The sequence below is a fragment of the Balaenoptera physalus genome (assembly GCF_965194825.1).
Source record: "Balaenoptera physalus genome assembly, chromosome: 5".
NCBI lineage: Eukaryota > Metazoa > Chordata > Mammalia > Artiodactyla > Balaenopteridae > Balaenoptera > Balaenoptera physalus.
Genome location: NC_138884.1, coordinates 40,204,468 through 40,222,080, shown reverse-complemented (window position 1 = coordinate 40,222,080; position 17,613 = coordinate 40,204,468). Strand labels below are relative to the sequence as shown.

General features: G+C 34.4%; 1 protein-coding gene and 1 long non-coding RNA gene across 10 annotated transcripts in view; one reads left to right on the top strand and one right to left on the bottom strand.

Annotated features, from left to right (window-relative positions):
- The window catches only part of LOC309661689, a 278,933-nt gene that overhangs the window by 20,767 nt on the left and 240,553 nt on the right, over window positions 1-17,613 (top strand). The window lies entirely within an intron of this gene.
- The window catches only part of RBM46 (RNA binding motif protein 46), a 58,712-nt gene that overhangs the window by 36,365 nt on the left and 4,734 nt on the right, over window positions 1-17,613 (bottom strand). For 7 of the 9 annotated variants that reach the window (XR_014264152.1, XM_082463537.1, XM_082463535.1 and 4 more), the window contains 3 exons: window positions 10,618-10,779; window positions 9,321-9,788; window positions 8,024-8,806 (listed from right to left, as the gene is read on the bottom strand). Coding sequence is in view for 8 of the 9 variants with exons in the window: in XM_082463537.1 (XP_082319663.1) it covers window positions 8,024-8,806; window positions 9,321-9,788; window positions 10,618-10,768 (1,402 nt within the window). In the remaining variant the exon portion in view is untranslated. Of the gene's footprint in view, window positions 1-223; window positions 8,807-9,320; window positions 9,789-10,617; window positions 14,041-17,613 lie in introns of those variants that run through there. The other 2 variants (XM_082463536.1, XM_082463538.1) reach the window with 2 other exon arrangements.

The window sequence follows — 17,613 nt, the reverse complement described above, 5'->3', positions numbered from 1 at the left end:
CTGAAACAAAGGTAACAAGAAAAAAATTAATTTCATGGGCTTGTAGTCTTACAACAATCCACCTATAAAACAGGATTACAAAAAAAAGCGTGAAGTATCTCTAGAAATAACATCCTTAGAAAATATAATGAAAGGAAATCAAATATGCAAAAGAAAAAGTGAAGGTCAACATAACTACTGTGTAAAAGAAGCTGGAGTTGTACATCCTAGTTTACAATGTTAATTTATTCACGTTTATTCTTGATTAATCTGTGTATAAAAATCAAGCTAGGGCTTCCCTGGTGGCGCAGTGGTTGAGAATCTGCCTGCCAATGCAGGGGACACGGGTTCGAGCCCTGGTCTGGGAAGATCCCACGTGCCGCGGAGCAACTAGGCCCGTGAGCCACAATTACTGAGCCTGCGCGTCTGGAGCCTGTGCTCCGCAACAAGAGAGGCCGCGATGGTGAGAGGCCCGCGCATCGCGATGAAGAGTGGCCCCCACTTGCCACAACTGGAGAAAGCCCTCGCACAGAAACGAAGACCCAACACAGCCATAAATAAATAAATAAAAATTAAAAAAAAAAAGCACTCCCTTCTTCAAAACTATCAGTTAAAAAAAAAAAAATCAAGCTATACTGTTTAAACGTGTAAGAAATGAGGGAGTTCAGAATATACTCATCAAATTATCAGGCAATACAATTACAACAGACATGTTTTCTAATGACTGCATTCCTATATGCTTTTTAACATAAAGTTATAAATAGTAGAAATCATTATCAGGGTGGTATGTAAGATTATATTTATTAAAAGCAATGCAGGAAGGTATACAGCTAGCCAAATAAATCATTTTCTTAAAATATTAATTATTATATACATATAAAAATCAATATACAGGCCATTTTTACAGCTCAAATGTCACTTGCTGTAAGGAATGGCCCACATGTAACTAATAGATCTTTAACCAAATATTACAAATTTAAGGGCAAGAAAATCCAAGTTGTTATTAACATTTTGTCAATTTAGAGATTCTAATTAGAGTTTTTTTAATTTTGTTTGCTTTTGTTTTGAATCTCCAGAGGGACGTGCACTCCTCTTAGAGGTAACTCACTACCAGATCTTAGATAGAGGATGTATCCTTCTAGGATAGAGGATGAATTGCTCTAGGATAGATAATATATCTGAAATTAACTAATAAAAGTAGATACTATATTTAATCTTAACCAAAAGGCCTGGAAGCAACTCACATTGAATAATCTTAAAATGGTTAAAAGCACAGATGATCACTTGAATAAATTCATCACAGTAAAACCATTTTTCCAAAACATTTTCTGTCTCCATTCACTAGTCCATTCATTCTATAGCACAAGCAATTACTGTCTACTAAATATTAAACAGGAAACAGAAATAAAGGCACAACAGTGCAACCTCTACATAGATTTTCACTATTCTAAACCCCCCAAAATAAGTAAGCCTTAGAGGAGAGAAAAATCAATACAACATTGAAATTCCTTTTAAAGCCACACTGAAAAATATTTTAGGGGACATCATGTGGCAAATTATGAATTGCTGCTGACATCTAAGAATGCACATGCAAAATTTATTGTGTGGCCTTTGATACAATAGGTGAAAATTTACAAACCATAATTTTTTTAAATATTAAATAAAAATATCATACATTAAATTTATAAATTAAACAGCAGTAGCTACTATTAAAACTAGTATATTAGAACAAATATTTTAGGAATGTATTAACCAAAGATACTAAGAAATTGTAGGACAGAGGATCAAGCATGACTAAATAAATGTATAAAGTAAATGAAATCACATGATCACATTCATCAGTTAATAACATAACTATGGAACAAATACTGGTCACATGATATGTTTTAATATGCATCATTATTTTCCTAGATTTTCTCTTACAAAAAGAAAACTAATTTCCGAACTGTTAAGTAATTAGGTTGTTTTATAAAATCTTGGTTTTGATTATAATTAATTGACAAATTCAGGGAAAGAAATAAAAAGTAATACTTGTCATCATGAAAATGAAACAGGTAACTGACTCATTTTTTTTTTTATCTAGTTGTTCTGCTATGAAGTGGACAAATATAAGCTTTGAATTATTATATATGAAGAAAGGAATATTAAACTGAGAAGAGTTAATTCCTACAAAAGTAGCTCTTGATTTTAAACTATTTTTAATTCAAATATCTATCTCAGTACACACTCAAAAAAAACTCAAGTATTATTTTTGGTACTTCATAGAGTTTTTGTCATATTTTAAACAAAACCATAATTTGGGGGATAAAAATGTCCTTAGAGGTCACCAAGTAAAACCCTGATACTTTAGAGATGAAGGCGCTGAGGTCCACAAAGAGTAAACGATTCATTGCCCATTTCAAGGTCACAATTTGTTGGCAGCTGAGACTACAGCTTCTTTTACTTTTACTTGACTACTCATTACTCTGTTACGCTTCGCTTCTCATAGCAGCAACTCCGTAACAATTATGGTCCGTTAATACAAGTGCTAGTAAGATAAGAATTATGAGTAATACCAGATGATGATCTTTCAGAAAAAAAACCTGTAAGTTTCAAGAGGAATAGAAACACATTTTCATGAACACTGGGCCCTCTCAGGGGGTCAAAGAAACATAGTTGAGTTAATGGAATTTTCATCTCACCACTTGGTCATATGAAAACAAATCAATGTATAAAATGCTCGTGCTCATCCTACATAACTAGGTGAATTTTAAAGCAAATTCAGCAAATTATTTTTGTTCTTTAAAATGTAAGTTTGAAACAGTATAAAAGTTAAATCTATAATTAAAACTGGAAAGAAAAGAATAACTTTCTAAAAGTATTATTTTTCTTCTAATTATTTATAATAAAATTTCACTATAATATAACCATTATATTATACTTAGCTTAAGTGTCTTCTAAAATTATTCCTTAAATTTAAAAAAACTAGAGGTTTCTCTTTGTTTCAAAGCAATTTATTGGCAAATTTTTTAAATCAAAATTTTATTTTTGCATTTCTGCCCATCAGTCTGGAAATAATGATAGCTCATAAGAAAAAAGCACCAATTATTTTTCAGATTAAAACTTCTCAGAATAGTATACCTTCATCCTGCTGTGTCTTCTATTTCAATAACTTTCAACCAACTTACAAGTGATAACAGAAATCAAAACCTAATCCCCTAATCTTTAAATGATATTAAAGGGATAGCAAACACAATGGCTATCATGCTTAGAATATATATATATATATTAAATATTTTAGCACTCAATGACGAGAAAAAAATTAAAGTTTCTGATGATGTTTGTCATTACAAAGTCAAAATATGAGAAGCAATATGCAAGTCAGACACAAAATGAATACTGAAGAAAGTACAGAAGATATAAAAAAATGAATATTCACACATAAAATGGTCCACACAAATCAGAATGGATTCATCTAAGAAAAAAATTACTTAGAGAAAAAGCAAGCACAGTCAACACAGTTGTACTAAAAAAAAAAAAAAAATCTGCAAAGTCTCAAAAAGCAGGACTGATAAAATTTCAGTTAACTAAAAGTCCACATCTTCTCAATTTCTAATTCTTAAAATCTCACTGAAATCACCAAAGCAAATGCTATACAGAACTGTTTGCCATTTAGTCACCATCACGCTGTTTTTCTAATAGGTGTTTGCTCATATTGTGCCCCTTTCTGCCCATACACTCTCCTCAAGATTTACAACCCAGATCAGGTGGGAGGTGTCCCCTTCCTCTGTACTCCCCAAATAACCTATGCTTAGAGTTTGTGTCTTTGCCTTCTTCAGCAGACTGTGACTCCTTAAGAGCCAAAACAATGTTTTATTTATCTTTAGCTCCAGATTTCTTAGGAAAGTACAATTAACACATGAGAGGCATTCAAAACAGATTTGTTCTTTAATTAAATTTTATCAGTCATGGCCAAAACAACAGTACAAAAGTCAGATGAAATTAAATCAATGGCACAAGCTCGTTTGTGACAGAGGTTCTTCACCTCTGTTTTAAAAGTTTTAGCTGGTCATTCAAGTAAAAAACTACCACTTGCAACAGGATTACACAAACACAGAAATGAGACAAGAAATGCCTTGCCTACAGTTATTTGTTAATAAATTATTTAACAAAATGAATTATGAACACACACTGAGGCTACCTACCTCCCTCCTTCTACTAAATATTTTCCAGGACTTTCTTCTTCAAAACTAAGACTTTCCTTTATCTCCTTGATTTTGATCTCCTAGATGGTGAAGAATCCTCCAGGGGAAAGCAGTGGCAATATTAGAAGGCCCAGATTCAAAACAGAGGCAAAATTTTAGCAAAAGCAGGATTATTCACACTGATAGTTTGCTCCATTATTAAAGAGATACAAAATTATGAGATAGAAAAGGCTTATTTAAAAAGATGTGATACTGAATGACCTAAGATGTTTCCATACATCAAATATTTAGTATAGAACCTATCTCCTAGCCCCCAAGTCTGTACTCTACCCATTAAACCCAGTAAGTATCCCATTTATTACAGCTTCCTAATATAACCAGGTGATAGATAATTTCTTAACCTGCTGGTTGGGTGCTGAGTTCCCAGTGAGGTTAGGGAGGTTATTCTCTGACATTTTGAAGATGGAGACAGTCTCTATCTTTGAAATAAAAAAAGGTGTGTGTGGGGGGGTAATTTTGGCATTAACCCCAGTTTTCACCTTTTCTTAAAATATTTTGCTTAAAATAAAGCTTGCTATAAATGGAACCAAAAAAAATATATTTTTAAAATTTATTTTAAGGTACTATGCAATGAGAACATTTGGGATTCTAGTAAGAGCACTAAATGGTCACCAGAAGTACTCTGGGTTTAAGTACTTATATAGATGTCTGCTCTCCCTTGGAAAAAACTTCTATTTTCCTCAACACCAATGACCGTCATTTATCTAAATAAAGTCTAATTTTTTTCTCTTTTATTTTTCAGACTTGAAAAATGGCCGTGGTAATGCCAAAACAATGTGGATAGTAGAAGCACATTCTTAAAGAGCTCTGAAATAAAAAGGTAAATGACTGTTTATATCACATACAATAGCAAAAGATCATTAAGGTAAGATTTGATAGTAATGCTCGAAATAGCATCAAAACTGAAAGGGTAATAGAAGAGTGTCAAAGCAAATTAAAAAAAAAAAAATACTACACCCAAAGAAAACATCTTAAAATAGCAGTTAAATTCACTATCTAGAAAATTAGATTCAAATTCTTCAAGAAAACAGAGGCAAAGGATGATCTAATGAACTGCATTTAAGGGACTCTAGGAACCAGTAGCAACCTCTCAAGATCTCAAAACAATCCAATGCTTGAAACATGCAGGATATATCAGTAACACAGTACCCCTTCCCCTCTAAAAACACATCACTACCACCAAATGATCTCAACCCTGAGCCATCCAGCGAAACCCAACCTTTATCTAAAGGAAACTGCACATAAAAAGGCATCAGCTCTTTAAAGCCCAGAGGATCCAATATTAAAAGGAAAAGGTAAGCCCAAACACTGCCAACAATATTCAATCTATTCTTAACCTGCCCTGTGGCAATATGTAACTTCCTGGCTGTCTATAGCTCCTGCCCCTACTTTAATGACCTCTGAAGATCTGATATTTGCTTTCTTATCAAAGATTCCTAGACCCCTGATCTCTGATTCTTCCACTTCCTTGAATTCTCTCTCTTTTCCTGCTTAGTTGCCTCTTAACTCAAGCTTCACTCATATTTCTAGTTAATCACAATAACGATTTTTGTGGTACTGTCTGTAGACAAGGCCTCGAGCCTTGTGTTTACAAGCCCTAGTATTTAATTGAAATTTTTGGCTTATATGTGGATCTTAGCTTTTGCCTCTGATGATGAACTAAAACTGAAAACATATATAGAACACAAATTGTTCAATTTTTTATTCTAAGCAGTTCTGATATAAAGTTTATAAAATCTGAAATAGAATGACTAAAGCAAACTGTCTGTGCCCTCTAAGAATTTCAATTCTTGAAGCTAACTGTATCCCTAATGAACATAATCAAGTTGGAAATGCTATAACTGAACAGGGGTTTTCTTTGGGAACTACAGGTGAATAGGAGTTAACTATGGCCCTACGACCCAAGTAAAAAACATCTTAAAAATCGAATTAAAAGCAGATGGGTAGGGGCTTCCCTCATGGCGCAGTGGTTGAGAATCTGCCTGCCAATGCAGGGGACACGGGTTCGAGCCCTGGTCTGGGAAGATCCCACATGCCGCGTAAAAACTAAGCCCGTGAGCCACAGCTACTGAGCCTGCGCGTCTGGAGCCTGTGCTCCGCAACAAGAGAGGCCGCGATAGTGAGAGGCCCGCGCACCGCGATGAAGAGTGGCCCCCGCTCGCCGCAACTAGAGAAAGCCCTCGCACAGAAACAAAGACCCAACACAGCCAATAAATAAATAAATTAATTAATTAATTAATTTTAAAAAAAGCAGATGGGTAAACCATGTTTAAATAGAAAATCTGACAAACTAAAAACAGTTTTAAGAATCTCGGAAATTTAAGTTAAATTTGTAAGGGAAATGAATGGATATAGAAATAAAATGTTTCAGCATTACCATGTTAAATCAGACACAAGTATCTTGCTCAGCAACTGAATGCCTAATATTCCACTCCAAAAGAATAATTTAATCCAATTTGCTCTAAGAACCCTAATGTTAATCATTTGCTATCCACCTAATTTTATCTTTAACTCAGTTGTCTTTATTAAAAGAAAAATGGAAGGATTTCTATTTTGTAAATTAACAGAAATCATACCTAAGACTTTATTAACTTAGATGATTGTAAAATTCCCAAATTCCAAACTAATAATTGAGGACACTGCTGAAAAGTTTCTTGTAGGGAACCCTCCCTTCAGCTCTAAAATTCTGACTCCACCTCTTAATCAGAATCTCCTAAAAATATTCATCATAATACCATGGGAGTGGCCATGATGGATAAGCAAGTCTATATAGTGTATAAAAATTACTCTCCCTTTTGACAATGTTTTTCCTTTTCAATTTCCTTTTCTTAACAAATTTGAGAATATCAATTTTAAATAGATATAAGCTTCAGTAGTATGATTCTGCAACTATATAACAAATCAATTTAAGCTATGACTTTGACAATTATAATCAAGAACAATTATAATCCTTAGTAGGACACCTTTTCTTTCTATTGGAATTTTCAATAAGCCAATATTCTTCTAATAAATATTATTTTGAGCATGAAGTAATAACCAACTGAAATCTATAGCTGCATTAAAAAATGAAACAAACTGGTGCGGGGGGAGGGGAGAGGTTAACACAGTAACAAACAGGCAGTAGGAAAACACCAGAGTGATATTACATCTCCTCCTTCACAATGCCAAATATTTAGTTAGCATATGGCCCAAAGCTTGTCTTAATTATCCCTCAAATGCATTAGAGAAACTTACTTTTTTTAAAGCATGAAATTAAAGAGAATGGTCATAAACATCTCTTAATGATGCTTTTTGCCTTTCATGAGTAATAATGACAGATTTCCAGATTGGTGAGCATACGGTTGTGTCTACACATGACCCATCTGAAATGCCTCTGATTTTACCAACTCCCTATCCCTGCCCTCAAAAAAGGATTATTGTGTAGACTTCACCAAAGATGCAGTAACACTCTTATAAATTGGTTTAAGTAACAAATCTTGTAACTTATATAGAAATCATTTCAAATGAGGATTAGTCATTACAAAAACAGTAAACTGATGAAACAGGATCATGAACTCTAAAGTAAATCAAAACTAAATGATCCCCCCAAGTAAGTAATGTTTAAATAGCTAAATATAGGAAGTTTATACAAAAGAAAAGTCTCAACAAAATTTACCATGAATTCACAAAATTGAGGTAAAATTTATGTTAAATACTCACCACTAATGTTGAGTTCAAACGAAATGAATTTATAAATAATCTATAATAATACTTCCTAATTTCATATTCTACAATATTGTTTAAAGTTCTTTTAAACTTACCCAAATGAAGTAATGTAAACTGGGCTGCCAGTTCCTTTGCATCTTCCAGAGTAGTACAGAGTTTGTCTGGCATGAAGTAACTCTGGGATCCATTTGCAATAGCAGGAATAATGATTTTATATACCAAGAGTACTTTCCCATCTTGACTTGTTGTTGAATATAAATAATATTCTGGTGGTGCCCAATTATTTTTGTTGCAGTAATAATCCAAATGCATTACTGCAGAATTGAAATGACTGGATTTTAAAGAATACATACTAGTTGGAGTAAGCTTTGTTCCAGGAAAAAATGGATAAGTGCATCTTTCAATTTCAGGGGGGCTTGGGCTATGCTGGCCATTGAGACGAGCTGGAAGAGTTGGTGGCTTGCCTAGAGTTTTGGGGTGGCTCTCTTCTTTGTTAGCAAACACAATCAGGTTTTCTGAATTGGGGCTAATCTGACCATTAAGATGCTGTCTCCAAGTGTTTTCTTTATTTACAGGTTTTGCCAGTGTTACCTCAATACTTGCTCCATCAATGCATTTTCCATTCATAACAGACATAGCAGCCACTGCATCTTCTCGGTTGAAAAAGTGAACAAAAGCATAATCTCTAAGTTTCTTTACTCGTTCAACTGCACCAGGTTTGAATTTACTGAATTCTACTTTAATTGTTTCCTCTGTAGTTGAGATCATTAAATTTCGTACATAGAGAACTTTAACTCTCTGCATGGTTTCCTCATCAACCTCTTTCTCTGGGTCAGCCCAATCTACCTGAATGGTATGGCCCCACAGTTGGAAGGTTCCTGTAAAAAAGAATAAATTAATTTGAAGACAATTAAAACAAATAAAAGTCAAAATTAAGTAAAACTGTTTCTCCAAAGAAGCAGAAACTCAAATACATATTGATATATTTGGTCAGTATTAGTTTCCTACTCACAAAATAGTTTTTACTAAGGCAAACCTAGCCAGAACTTATGGTGAAATTAATTTTAAGAGTCAAAAGAACAAAACCACTTCAAAGATGGACCTTTATTAGAAGAATTAGGTACTGTCCTTTGTATTTTTATCCAACAACAATTAACAGCTAAATTAAAATGTATACATTCAGTAAATCAGTAAATTATTATAAATAATGACTCATAAGATCAGCTTCATGTCTTTTGGAATCACTTGATTTATTTTACTTCCTTAAACAATCTCCATCCTCTTTAAGGGCACTACATATCTTCATAAATTGATCTATGAGGTACTGTTGTCTGTCCATATGTATAGTAATGTTAACACAGAAAAATAACCTTTGAAAAAGTATAAGTTTACCTGGAATTAGTTTTCGCCTAGCCATAGCAGCAGCTCTGTGAGATTCATATTCAACAAATGCAAAACCGCGATTTTTTGTCTTATCAGTTGCGCTTGGGTAAACAATGACATCTACAACTCCTTCTGTAACTTTCTTCATTTCATCCAAGATTTCTTCCTTCTTCTTTTCCTTTGGAATAGCTCCAATAAATAATCTGCAATTATCCAGGCTTACGCACACACCAATAAACTTCCCTGGTCGAATCTCATAATTATTAAGAATTCTGATGGCTAACTGGGCTTCTTCTTTTGTAGTATACATCACAAAAGCATAACCTCGATTTTCACCACTAAATTCCATCATAAGTCGAAATTCATATATCTTCCCAGCTCTTTCAAATACAGGAACTAACTCATCTTCATACATATCACGAGGTATTTTTCCTACAAAAACTTCACAGCCTCTAGGTGGAGGTGGACCTTCCCAACCTGAAAGACAAAAATAAATAAACAGACAAATAAATTCTAATAAGATATTTATGTTCACTATTCAGTAATTCATTCCACAAATTTACTGTGAGCCTTCTATGTGCTATGCACTATTACAGGTGTTGGGGATACAACAGTGAGCAAACTAGAAGCCCCCTTCCCTCATGAAGCTTATATTCAGCAGAGAAAGGAGACGAGTAGTAAGTGCTATGGAGAAAAATAAAGCCTGAATGAAATGAGGGAATGAGCCTTGAGGATATATCAGAAAAAAGAAAAGCAAGTGCTTTTTATATTAGTTATATTAGAACAACCAGAGCATGCAGGTCTGTATAGGAAATGCATACTTGAGGGAGGAGTAAAATGGTAGCCATCAATGCAGTCAGAGGCCAAGATTTTCTTTAAAGTCTGACAGAAAGTTAATTGGAGGGTTTGAGCAAGGAAATTGTACTGGCTATTGGTAGAAAGGCAAAACATTATATCCAATAACCTGTTTGCATCTAGTATAAACAGCACTCCTCTACTCACTACTCTCACATTCCTCCCCAAATGACCTCCCCTTTCATAGCTAGAGTACCCTTTCCTGACTGACCTAATCCTGACTCCTTTCTCAACTGCTTCTTAAACCAAGAGGAGAGTTAAAAAATGTAAGGGAAAGACATGCATAACACATATAATCTACCTCTTTTCCCTCACAACAGTAAAAATGATTGCTGACGTCTTACAGCGGTTACAAGGAAAGAGCTATTGTTTGGGATACTTGTGGAGATATATACCTGATGTAAATGACTACATTAAAGATTCAATTTTTTGAACATAAACAAATTCACACCTGGAGGCGGACCACCAAACTTCCTTTGCCCATTTTCTTGAACCATGTTGTATCCAGTCTTTTCCATCAAAGCAAGTAATGCTGCTTCATTCTGAGTACCAGTTCGGACTTTACTGTATCCATTTGTTCCATCTGTATTTTCTTCATTCATGGTTGCAGCTCCTAAAGCAAAGTTTAAAAGCAGTGTTTATGACATGGAGCACTAGGAGGAATCTATGAAGCATTTCTTTGAGTAGCAAAAAACCAAGGATAGTTGTGGCTGCTACATTTGGTTATCACTGTAGCCCTGCCCCCAAAGTTCTTCCCTACAGTGGAAGCTGGAAACCTCTTTTAATGTCTCTGATCAATTAAGCAGTACCTTTTTAAGGCCTAAGCTACAAAGAAAGGAAGTCAAAAGTGAAAAAGAGAAAGGGAACAACAAAAACAAAAGTGGGAAAACAGAAGTAACTGAAAGGGAGTTAGAGGAGAAAAAAGCAAGCAGAAGTAGTAACAAAGTATTCAGAAATTATAAAGTGATAGAGCTAAAATTAGGTGACCTCCAAAGTCCTTCCTAGTTTTAAAATATCTGAGTTTTTCTGAGTGATGAGGAATACAGCTACAAACACATCCATATCATACACATCACACCCACACAATCTTTTTACAGTCTTTATATTTCTTTCCAAGCAATCCTATTGCATCCAATGATGTAATTCTGAACACGGCAGGAGAGTAGCTCATGCACCCATACAGCTTCTACCTGCCATCTACCTCACTGCTTTAAATTTAGTAGCCCAGTGTTCTTTATTAAACTACTATAAAGTAACTTAATAAACTACTACTTTATTAAACTACTATTAAAGTCATTTATCAAACTGCCTACTGAGTTTGCCTAACGAGCACTGAGAATGAGATTTTCATTTGGCATCCTGAATTCAACAGATCCAGAACTGAATGTTATTTTATCTTCCAAACATGTTCCTTCCTGTTTTACCTGACTTCCGTCAATTCATCCATCCAACCAATAAACGGCACCACAAGGAGTATGTATTACTCCTTCTCCAAACTGTCACAACCAGAAACTTGGGACTTAACCCTGAGTCCTTCCTTTGACTCACAGCTATCAGTCACAAAGACCTGCATATTTTCCCTTCCAAATATTTTTTTTCTTTTCTTTTGAAGGAAAGAATTTTTATTTTTTATCACATTTAACAGTTCTCAATAACTTTGAAATAACTCTATTATGTGCAACATAAAATTTTTAAAATCTGAAAAAAAAAGAATGCTGTAAAAATAAAGACATGAACATCGTGTAGAACCAACTGTAGACCTTGAATGTAACCCTACAATACATATTTCTTACTTCTTTTGGCTGAATTTTTCCATGTAAATTCTACCATTTCGAAATAAATTGACCTCCTTTCCTTCAGCTGATGGAGCACGTAATTAATTTCTACTTTTCAAAAATGAAATGCATTTGGTAAATGTACCAGCAAGAACTGGTTCTCATCGAGAGGCAACTGCCATATAGAGATAACAAGCATATATACACTACCAAATGTAAAATAGATAGCTAGTGGGAAGCAGATGCATAGCATAGGGAGATCAGCTTGGTGCTTTGTGTCCACCTAAATATTTCCTGAAATCAATCTTTTCCTGTCTATCCCCACAGCCTGTTCTCAATTATCGCTTACTTGAATTAGCATAGTCGTTCCTCATTACTCAGTATCCATAGGTGATTCTCAAAGATACCGAAACCCACGTACGCTCAAGTCTCATAAAATAGCATAGTAGTTGCCTATAACCTATGTACCTCTTCCCACATACTTTAAATCATCTCTAGATTACTAGAACACCTAATAAAATGTAAATGGTATATGAACAGTTGTAAATACAATGCAAATGCTATATAAATAGTTGCCAGCATTCCTGGCAAATTCAAGTTTGGGGAACTTTCTGAAATTTCTTTTTTCAAATGTTTTTGATCAAAGATTGGTTGACTCTGCAGCTGTGGAACCATGGATACGGAGGGCCAACTATGCTAGGTTCCTAACCATTGTTCCAGGTTTTAGCCTTGTCTCTTACAAACAAAATCTCCACAATGCTGTCAAGATGATATAAAATATGTATATGACTACTTTAAGCTTCTCCTACAAATCAAAACTAAGGGGAAAAATGGGTAAATTTATTTTTTAAATCTTAGAGTCAAGAAGGCCCTGCTAAAAACTAAACAAAAAGCCTCAAAGAAAAATATTACTAGATTATTTATACTACCTAAGTATTAACTAGTTTGAAGGCAAAAAATACCACAAAACTAAGATGGAAAATCACAAAGAGGGAAAATGATCTGCAACACAACATAATAGAAGGCTAATTTCCTTCACATAAAAAGAGCAGCATGGTGTCATAATTGAGAGCAAATTCAGGTACCTAAACGACTGCTTAAATGTGAACCCTGGTTCCTCCCCTTTACTAGCTATGACTTTGGGGAAGTTTGGCCTCAGTTTGTCTCTAAAAGGTAGATAGTAACAGTTTTTACTTCATAGAGTTATTGTCAGGATTAAGCATAAAGTGCTTAAAATAGTTGCATATAAGCACTACAAATGTATTTACTATCTAATTAATATAATACAATATATAATTAATAGTAATTTCTAATAAAATAATACTGTTGTATAATAAATTAATAAAACAATAAAAAAACAAACTGCTGACCAGGGACTGCAAACTCAAATTTATTCATTTATTCAAGAAATGTTTATTAAGGACCAACTGTGTGCCAGGCACTATTCCTTATGTCTGGGATACATCAGTAAGTAAAAGACCAAAATTCCTCCCTTGTACAGCTTATACTCCAGTAAGGAAAACAAATGATAATACAAGTAATATGTAAATAATATATGTTCAAAGATAACAGTAGGGGGAAAAAGAACAGAGATAGGGCACATGGGTGGAGAAGAGGTTTGCAGAAGACAGGGTGTAATTTTAAACAGATAACCAGCATAGGCCTCCCTATAACATTGAGGAACCTAGCCATTGCAGTTATTTGGGAAGAACATTCAACACAAATGGAAAAATGAGGACAGAGGCCCAAGAGTAGAAGTATGCATGGCACATATAAGGTACAGCAAGGGGACCAGTATGGTAAAGCCAAGAGAAGAACAGTGGGAGATGAAGTCAGCGAGGTAACAAGCTGCCACATCCCACAGACCTTGTAAGTCAGGTGCCGAAGGACTTCAGGGTTTATTCTGAGTAAATGAGGAGCCACTGGAGATTCTGAGCACAAGGGTAATATGATCTTTCATTTTAAAAGGGAACACCTGGCTATTATATTGTTCTACTAAGCAGAGAGAACTGCACAAAGTTGGAAAGGGCTGAACAGAAGGTATCTTCCCGCCAAACTGAAGTATTCAAATACAGGTTGGACATGATGGAGAGATTCAAACAAAGAGATTCAAACAAAGTATTCAAATACAGGTTGGACATGATGGAGAGATTGCTGGACCATGTGGCTTTTAACGTTCCTTCCAAAATTTAGTACAAAGAGAGTTCACGCGTAGACCCTGCCTTAAAAGGACTTACAATCCAGGAAAGAGTAATATCATCATCATCATCCAGTTAGGTGCCTTCTATGTTTTAAGCCTGCATTTCAGAGAGCATTATCTCTACAAGAGATTCATAGTTCCTTGAAAACAAAATGTTGCAGGGTTTAAAAAAAAACTGGAAATTCAATTTAAAAAACAATAATAAAAACCGTAGAGACCAAACAAAATACCTGCAGACGTTCCGTGGTTTAAACTCTGGGCTGCAAAAGAGCAGAGATCCCACCTGCCTTGAACACTTTCCCTATTACCCACCACAGTGCTTGGTACACAGTAGGTACTCAGTAATTATTTGTTGGATGAAGAATCTAACAGAAAATTCAAAAAAATTCTTAACATTAACTTCATACACTTTGGGCAGGTATGCATTAAATTGTAATGATTTTTTTGAGGAAAATTTGTTAATATTTATTAAAATCTAAAATGTACATATACTCAGTAATTCAATTACTAAGAAATTAACCTACAGGTATAGCTGCACAAGTATATAAAGATATATGCACAAGCATGTTCACTGAAACATTGTATGCAAAATAAAAAATCTAAAAACTATCTAGTTGTCTACCAATAGAGGAGTGATTTAAAAATTATGGTATAACAACACAATGGAATGTTATGTAGTTATTAAAGAATGTCATAGATTTGTGTGTGCTGATATGGAAAAATATTCAAGAAATATCACATGAGAGTAAGTTGGAGAACAATACATTTTACTATATATCAACTGTGTGTTTTGTTTAAAGATATATATGTATATACTCACACATGCTTGTGAATACAAAAATTAAGGCATACAATTTTGGAAAAATTTACAAGGAACTTTAACAGTAGTTATCATTGGTAAGTAGGAATGAGGAGTTAAGGGACCTTAATTTGTCACTTTTCTGTGAATATCAAGAGTGTGCTACTTTTATTAAAAGCAGAAAGCCCTTTCAGGGATTTCCCACTCTTCCGTAAAGATAAAATCTAAACTCTTTTTTAGAAAAGTCATAAAGGTCCTTTCCTAACCTGGCCCACCTACCCCTCTCCAACTTCATTTCTTACTACATGTCAACAACAACACTTATCTAGTTGCAATTTCGCAAATGTGCCATGTTCTCATATACCAGCCTTTGCATAGGCTACTCCCACAGTCCTTCCTCACTTTCTTTGCCTTTCCCACTCTTAATATTTTCCAAAAAAACCCCTGTCGACCTTCCCTTCTCAACACTAAATTAGGTACTGTATTCCTTTGTACTGCTACCATCTCAGAGTGCTGGGCTGTCAACCCCTACCGCTCCTCCTCTCCGACCCCCGACAGGGTTTTAGAAGGGTCTAGTCTTTTATTTCCATATCTCTACCACAATGTACATTCCCTGGCATATGTTTAATTCTCAATGAATGAGACAGGGAGGGAGAGACATTGTGGTTTGACTAAAAGTAATGGACCTGGGTTCTACTTCTCAGTCAACAGACCTTTGACAAATCACTTTACACTTTTACTTTTACTAATTTCTGAAATTCCATTTTATGCTTATTTCTGCACTCATTTATTTACCACATTATATACTCTGCATGACGACAGGCACTTTATACACATTATCTCATTTAGTACTTACCCTGTGAGGTAAGTATTCTTTTCCATTTTAAAAATAAATAAACTAAGACTAAGAGAGACAAAAGTCATAGCACTTGTAGGGTAGATATGCAAATTAGAGACCCATCTGCCTAAATACTGGACTCCTAAACCCCTACTTTATATTACCCTCATTTTAGTTATTTAATAATCTGAGATTTCCAAAGAGTGATATAATTTGCTGGAGATCATATAACTTATAAACTGCAATACCAGTACCTGAATCCAGACTTTTTTCAGAATAGTTTAAAAAAAAAGGTTAAAATAACTAATCAATTGTTCATGCCTTCTTTGAAAAACTACAATTAAAAAAAAAAAAAAAAAAAACCACAACACTGTACAAACTTAGAGGGAAAAAAAATCCATCAACAAAAACTTTTTGGAAAACCCCTAATAAAATAATTTCAAACTTATCAGAGACCTTAAAAATCATCTAATTCAACCACCCACCTGATGTTTACATCTTCTTTATAATATTGCTGCAGAGCAGTCATCCATCTTATTCTTGAATTCTTACAACAGACTCACTATCCACTAGAGCAACGTAAGTTTGGCTAACTCTTTAAGAAAGTTCTTCCTTTTAATGGATCATAATCTCTTTCCTTGTAACTTTCACCTATAGGTTCTGACTCTATTCTTCTGGCCAAACTGAACATGCCTCTTTCATACAACTGCATTTGAAAAACGATTCTTCTCTTCTCTAGGCTAAACATTATCAGTTTCTTTAACCCAACATCTTCTAAATTGATGTCCCTAAAATGATTATTCCAGGAGTTATTAACAAATAGGCCTCAAAATTGTGTTCAATGCCTAAAAACATCTGAGAATCACTATACCTTCCTCTTAACAGCATCACAAGGAACACCAGCATATTTAAGCCCACAGAAAGTTTTAGTTAAACAAACCTTTCAGCTCTGTTTAATTCAGTGTTTTCCAAACATTTCAATATGATACCCTAACTTTCCTTAGTACCTCTATTAGCTTTCTATAGAGCCATTTGGAAAAATGGGTGTATTAACTGCTTCTTGTATAGTTTCATGTTCCCTCACTATCCTCTTTTTCCTTTGAAAGCATGATGGCCAAGACTGAAAAGTCCACCAGTACAGAGAAAGATTACATGTTTTACACAGCTGCATGACACTCACAGTTCAAATTAAGCAAACTGTCAAAAAAACAAAAACCAAAAAACCCAAATCTGTCCTAGACTATATCACGTAACCAGATTTTAGAGTCATACTGAATTTCATCTTCTTAGGTTTAACCCACCAGTTCTTCCCACCCTCCTCTCTAATCCAACTGGTGCTCCATACATGAAATGACCTAACTTATCCCCCTCTTCCAAGACACAATTTTCACATATGTCCAAGCTTAATTAAGAGCTATCTTTCCAAATATAATAAAAAAACAACTTAAATCTGCCCTAGTCTAACCAGTGAATAGTAACAGAATTCAACATTCGCTTAAATAGTCAACATTCTGTCATCCTTGTAATAAAACAGAATGTCCACCCATTAATATTATTTGGGTACTGATAATTCATTTTAAAAATGTATTTACACTTGAAGAACAGGTATATGTGATATCCTAAAGAACTTTTGTTTTAAATAATAAAGCTACATTGTAAAGGCCCATCTCCAGAAAAGGTAAAAAGCTGTTCAGCTTTTCCTCGATTCCTCCTTCCATGTTCATTTCATCATGGCTAGTAACGTCTCATTTCTCTTTATATAATTTTCAGATTCTTTTAATTTACTGGCCTCATTTATTTACTAAATGGCAGAAGTAGGAAAGAAGTCTTATCAA